Source organism: Saccostrea cucullata, unplaced genomic scaffold (assembly GCF_032062105.1).
Source record: "Saccostrea cucullata isolate Sc308-1 unplaced genomic scaffold, CSIRO_AGI_Scuc_v1 ctg2893, whole genome shotgun sequence".
In the NCBI taxonomy this organism is placed as follows: domain Eukaryota; kingdom Metazoa; phylum Mollusca; class Bivalvia; order Ostreida; family Ostreidae; genus Saccostrea; species Saccostrea cuccullata.
Genome location: NW_026934405.1, coordinates 31,711 through 38,695, shown reverse-complemented (window position 1 = coordinate 38,695; position 6,985 = coordinate 31,711). Strand labels below are relative to the sequence as shown.

The 6,985-nt window shown below is 34.3% G+C and overlaps 1 protein-coding gene across 1 annotated transcript; it reads left to right on the top strand.

Annotated features, from left to right (window-relative positions):
- Positions 1 to 4,292: 4,292 nt before the first annotated feature.
- Positions 4,293 to 6,332, top strand: LOC134240631 (uncharacterized). The gene has a single exon (XM_062722707.1). It carries the CDS (start codon positions 4,293 to 4,295, stop codon positions 6,330 to 6,332), a length of 2,040 nt encoding a protein of 679 aa, XP_062578691.1.
- Positions 6,333 to 6,985: the final 653 nt, after the last annotated feature.

The following is a 6,985-nucleotide window of genomic DNA, read 5'->3' as shown; positions in this document are numbered from 1 at the left end:
AATTTTATGTATAAATTCCAGAAATAGTTGGTACATGGATGTATCATTTATGTTTCGACATAATGTTCTTTATCTTTGTGTAAAATTGTCAGGTAAATTTCATAAAATGCTATATTTAATTATGATCAACAAAAGCAAACACTGGAAATTTGAAAAAGATATTCGGATAAGATATATTTCCTATTTCTTTTTCCCTTTACCCTTATCTTGGGTTTGCCCATGGTTTGGCGGATTCATGAAAAAAGATTACGTTTAGCATTTCTCTATTTCTGTCGTTTTTCTTCCTTTTAAGATAAAATATTTTATCAGTATTTTCCACTTCTTCATTATTCTAAAATTTATATGTATTACTTGTATATTTTGGTTAATTTTCCAAAAATAACCTCAGTATTTAAAAAAATAACCGAGAATATGCAAGGTTATAGCTAGGATAACACCACCGTTAATTTCATATCTATTAGGATCATAACCTCTTGGTGATCAGTAATCTCTCTCTCTCTCTCTTTCTCTCTCTCTGTTAAAACATATCTTTGAAAATAAATATACATGCCTTGATGGAAAAATGAATATATTCATAACTAGATGCTGTCGTGAGACAGTAATACCTGCACTTAATTGGTTGCCTCAAAATGTACCCTCCTTCATAATTGGACACACAGGTTCGAATTCACTATAATTCTAAAATTTACACGTTATATAGACATATTAAGTTAATTGAAACATTAAATGCTCTGGTAAACATGATACATTCTTTTGTGATGTAAAAGGTGACGATCACGAACAATGATAGATCTCAAAACTCTATAAACAGTATAAGTATGTGAAGAAGACACAAAACACAGATCCCTGGAAATTCTAGAGATGAGATCAGGTGCATCTCCTGTTTACCAGCCACACGCCCCATGAGACTCTTGATTGATTGTATATTGTTTAACGTCCCTCTCGAGAATTTTTCACTCATATGGAGACGCCACCACTTGCCGGTGGAGAGCTGCAAATTTTGTTCTATACTCGGCACTCAGGGCCACTGAGCAGTGAGGGATCTTTTTCGTGTCAGCACCTACTGCGACACGGGGCCTCGGTTTATACGGTCTCATCCGAAGGACCGGTCTCCACGTCCCACTGTGGGATTCGAACCCGCGACGTAAGGATTGACTCCTTACTTCGCGACTCTAGAGCAGAAGCTCTAACCACTGCGCCACGCGGGCGACGATGAGACTCTTGTAATTTCAGTATAAAACAAAGGTCTAATATTGGCACGAAGCAAACCAGCCTAAATGAGCCTTACAAACAAAGACAATGTTATTACAAGTTTTGTCAGTAGGGACCAGTACGTACTGATCATGTAATCAATCTAGTTTTTTTCGCTCCTGGATTATTAAATCCAGAACGATAGATGTTTTCATATTACCCCTCAATCTTTCAATATCCAATATCATCATGGATCTGATACATTTAACCCATTCTAAAAAAAGTTTCAATGTCTTCTTTTCATTTCCCGCCCATCGCCTGGCGTAATCTTAAACGGAATCGATGATATTTATATAATTCCGACGAAAGTTGAAGAATCGGGGTTCCCTATATAAGTAGTGTTTCAAAGCATCCTTTATAACCCCAAAAAGTATCAATGACTTTCTTATGAGACATCTTTCTTTGAAATTATAAACATATAAAAATATTCTACTTGATGCTTTTCAAAGTTTATTTTTGGCAATCCTCTAGAATATAAGGGGACAAAATGTATCCAAACTGATCACTCTTAACACATAGAACCATAAAGTACTGCAGTATGCTTTGGAGCTAAATTTTAAGGTAGGCCATCTAGATGATACATAAACAGGAGAGTCAAACATGTTTATTCCTCTGTTTAGATATACTGTTTATTGTCTTCCACGTAAAATGTTCATAATTTACCCCGTGTACCGCATTAATATTAACGCTTTATTTACCGGTGTCAGGAACAATTTATCCCCTACGTTGATAAGCTGCACCATGAGAGTGAAATAATTTATTATGATTAAGTAGAGTTTTAGCGACATAACCCGACTCAAATCCAGGGCTACTTTGTCTAATCACTGCGCCACCACATATGTACGAAATTTGCATCTAACGTTTAAGTACAGTGTTACATAAGGACATTATGAACAAAACTGTTGTGTTCATATACAATATAAATTGAATTTTACTATATATTTACAAAATTGAAACTGTTCAAATGAATTTCTTCCCTTTGCTAGAATCTACGAATTTACAGGAAATACTTGATCATGGCTACCCCTACTTGGCTGTAAGTAGAAGCAATACTCATAAATAAATGCGTTGTTTAAAAGAACTAGCAAGTATTTGTCCGTATTTCACAAGATTCAAGATTATGTAATTTTCGAGGTTCCTAAAATTAATTATTTCATACATTGTTTTTTCCATTGGTTACGTGACAAATATGCATTTGCTGTATCCAGGGTTATTCTCGAACTGTGTTATTTTCGCCCTTTAACATTTGCGAAGTATTTTGTTTTAAATTCGCCCAGTCATAGTTTTGTTTAAGAAACTATGCTGTGTAATTTGAATTCACGCTGTTTTAAATTCGCCCAATCAGTAAGAGAGCGAAAGCTGGGAAAATAAGACAAGGGCAAAAATTTCCATGTACATGTAAACAGTATACAGATATAAATATTGCAAATCATAGACTTGTTAAACTGGTCCTCAAGCAACATGTTTTTCCTTCAACTTTCATTTGTCACCAAAAGCAATGACTCTGTGAATATTCATATTATGCTTAATCGTAAAAGGGTCCAGTCATATATTCCAACATGTTTAGTTGAAGTCTACAATTTGTACGTCTTATAAATATACATCGATTACTGCTTCAAAACCTTTTGATTACCAAAAAACTCTACAATGTCTAAATATTAAACATCATAAATATACTTCTCCTACATTGTCATTTTCTTCTTGACTCTACAACTATAGTCCTGCTGGAAACCTCATTACAACTTTTCTAAATATAGGTAAATATGAGGACATTAAATCTCTTAAATAAAAAAGGCAGACACTTTGGGAACTTTTTTCTTTCATCTGATATCATATTGTTATAAAATATATGCATTTTGTGGAAGATTACGCCAGGCGATGAGCCAGGCATGAAAAGGAAGACATCGATGCTTGATGTTGAAATCTTGCAATGACTAATGGACTATATAAAAACCAGCTATCTTTCTGTCTTTAATAACTAAATTTAATCAGTGAAAATCGAATTTGATATTACACGACTAGTGTGCACTGTTTTGCTGACAAAACGGGTAACAACACAGTCTTTGTACGCAAAAGTCATTAGTTTAATTGTATTTTTTTAGGGAATCTTGGATCTATTTTTGTAAGAAGTCATCCAACAAAGGGTTTCCTTTTAAAGCAGAAATTTCTCCTAAATTATATATCAGTGTTCAATATTTTTAATATTCCCGATAATCAAACTGTATTTGAATTAGAGGTATACCATTGACTAATAAGAATATTAGCAGTCATGTTTAAAGTCATCATTTCGTAAGTTCTGTGGTCGATACAAATACCTTGTCAACAAATACAATTTATCATTGGGTCAAATGCTGACTGACGTTTTTCATACTTATTGTTAGTCCATTATTTATACACTGAATTGACGACGGATTTTCCCGTTATTTCCCTATCATGACGGAGGGAACACGCCAGGCGTTATCGCTCGGCACTTCTCCTTGAGAAGTTCCCATCTCCCATCTCTTCTGATTTAAATGTCCCTTTTTTCTTTGCTCCTATTTTGTATTTTTAAAATTTACTTTGATATAGAATACTGTTCGTTATCTCCATATCCCTCATTGTATTTTAGTATAAAAAGTATTTAAGTTATCCTTTATTTTTTAAGCACACGCATATATATACCTTTAAGTAGTTTGTTCTCTATATTGTATGTTTGTTCGTATTTTAATGTTAGTGCACTAGAGTGTCTATAATATTATGTGCTATAGAAATTATTATACTTTATGATATTGTATTATTTTTTACAAAATGACATTAAGTGATATTAAAATGATTCCCGCAAATGGTAATGCCATACTTGAACACAATGCACACTAGCACCTGTTTCTTCATTTTCTACAAATAACTATTTCACAATTTGATTATGATTATCAGTTATGGTTTATATACATTACGAAACTTGATATAACTTGCACTCATTAATTATGAAATTTCAAACTGCTTCTCTGATACTTATACTTTGACACATTTATAATAATCATATTTTGTCCAGGGACTTGGGTATGCAGCACCTATCAGAGTCTGTGTTTGTGGAAATGTGTCACATAGTGGGGTTCTCACACATGGTGATCATGAGGAGAGAGATGGCAGACATCATGGACGTGATATTGAATCAAGTGACGACGACTAAAAGAGTAACGATGATGACTAGTGGGAGTTATAGAGAAGGATTCAGGCTAGAGGGATCTGATGTGGACGTAATGCTCTGGCCAAATGACCACACAGTAATATGGGACTTAGATATGGCTCAGAATTACGACTTATATAGAAATACATTGATTCTCTGTGATTGTTCTGATAGTCAACCAGGATTTGCTTTACTTGAATTACTAACACCAACACACCAGGAAAGTGTTAAAAATGCATGTATGAGAATAAACAAAAGACTCTATATATCCAGTTCCAAATATAGACAGATCAAATGTTCAGTTTCTATTCCAACGTTTAAGGAGCATGGTCCGTGTGGTAGTGGTGTTATAATGGGAGCAGAGTATGACCATGCCCAATGTTTTGTCTCTGACTTTTGGCCCCCTCCTGCCTCCAAATGGATAGACCGATGTCACTCATGGCCCCCATCTTATGTTGTTGAGGACATAGTCAGAAATGGATGCCACTTTGTAGCAATAGGACACAAACTAGGGAAGCACGCAGACAAAGAATGGAGAATTTCTTTCTCGTTGGCAGATCAAAAACTTATATATTCAATAAACCATTGTCAATTCTTAACGTATGGGATGCTTAAATTATTTTTAAAAGAATGCATAAACAAGGAATTAAGAGAGGAAGATAAATGTCTTTGTTCCTATCACATGAAGACAGCAGTTTTCTGGGCAATTCAACAAAACACAGTGTCTCATTGGCATCCACAAAATATCCTGGAGTGTTTCTGGATCTGTTTTAAAATTATCCTTAAATGGGTGTATGAGGGGGTATGTCCAAACTTTTTCATTCCAGAAAACAACATGTTTCTGAGTAATATCCATGGTGAAGCACAAACGAATTTATTCCTTACACTTCATAAATTTTTTGAGAAGGGTTTAGTATCACTGATTCAAATTCAATGTTCCATGCCCAGTGGCCTTCAAAATGAACACATTCTGATCTCCAAGGTTTTGTTTGAAATAGATCTATTTGATGAGTTGTATGGCAGGAGTCTACCAACAATAGATCTAAATAAATGTATGAGGTTCTTTAATGCTGTAGAAAAGTTGATATTTTCTCCCCTAAGTCAATATCAGATTCTCATGTTACAGAAGCTTGCAGTCACTATACTTCAGAAAACTGCCTATATGTTATACAACTTAACCGTTTTTGCACCATTCAAGGGATATACAAGTTCAATTGTAAACAAACAGGTGTATCTGGCTTATAAAGCATCCAGTCATATGCTGAAATTAGCAGCAAAGTTTGGATGTATTTCTGATTTATTATACATTGCAATGTTTAACTACAAGATCCTTAGATATAACGAAGCATTATCGGTTATAGAGATGGCAAAGGTCAAGTTAGCACAGCCATACGTAATGTATATCTTAAATAAAGATATAAATGCAAAGATGTACATCCTAAGAGAAACCATATGGAGACAATCCTGGTCTACAAAGATGAAACATGCTGTGGCATATGATATTGAATTTGAAAATGCAATTTTTTACATCAATGAATTGGTGCCAGAACAACAGTCTGGGTCACGTTGTAAGCAATCTGAATTATTAATCCCACTCTATGTGTTCATACACATGTTAGAGATCTTGTGTTATAGGCATGGAGATCCAGTGAGCGCAGGAACAGTTCTAAATGTCCTACAGAACCTGGTCCACAATGATCAGGGGGTGAGCACTCATGCATATCACAGAGATATATCCTGGCAGGTTCTAGGGATCTGTCAACAGGTGACGGGGAACTATCAATCTGCTCTGTACTCTTACGAACAATCTTTTAGACAAGAAACACAGAACTATATACAAATCGCTGCATTGATGAGAATTATAGACGCACTTGTAAAACTCCGAGAAATGTTGTTTGAAATATTAACCCTTTAGTGGAAATAATCGAGTTTAATATCACTGAAAAAGTGCTAAAATTGTTGTGATGTCACTTTGTAATTTTCATGACGTAATATTTTCAAAACTGACGTAAGAATTGGCTGTGTTTAGCACACTGGCCATAAAAACAAGGCAACAAGAGAAACAATTTAATAAAATGCCAACTTTGTGCTCGTTTCTTGGATGCATGCCAACGGACACAACAGCCAGTTAAAAAGGCTGGTTGGTCGTGGCCATTTTTAGACTATTTTGATCTCCATTAGAAGAAAAGCTCCATACATGATCAAATTTCAAAGCTAAAATTTATGAAAATTTTCTTTGCCAAATGATAGTTGACAGATTAAGATATCAAATCCCAAAATTTGAGTTAAATCTGGTGGTTAATTAAAAATCAATTAGTTGACCTACTAGCCTCCTTAAGAGAATCTTTATGTAGACTACACACTATCATATGAAATTGTATTCATAGTTTCTGTAGTTCTGAGGTAGTTTAAAAGAGTGTCAAACATATTCTGTTATTATCGAATATTGCTCAAAATTTTGCATAAAAAAGACATTGCTGTGAGAAAAATCAAAATCAAGGGATTTTTTTATTTCTAGTATGATATTAAAATGTGGTATGGTTTATTATTTAGAAAGTGGGAATTTGT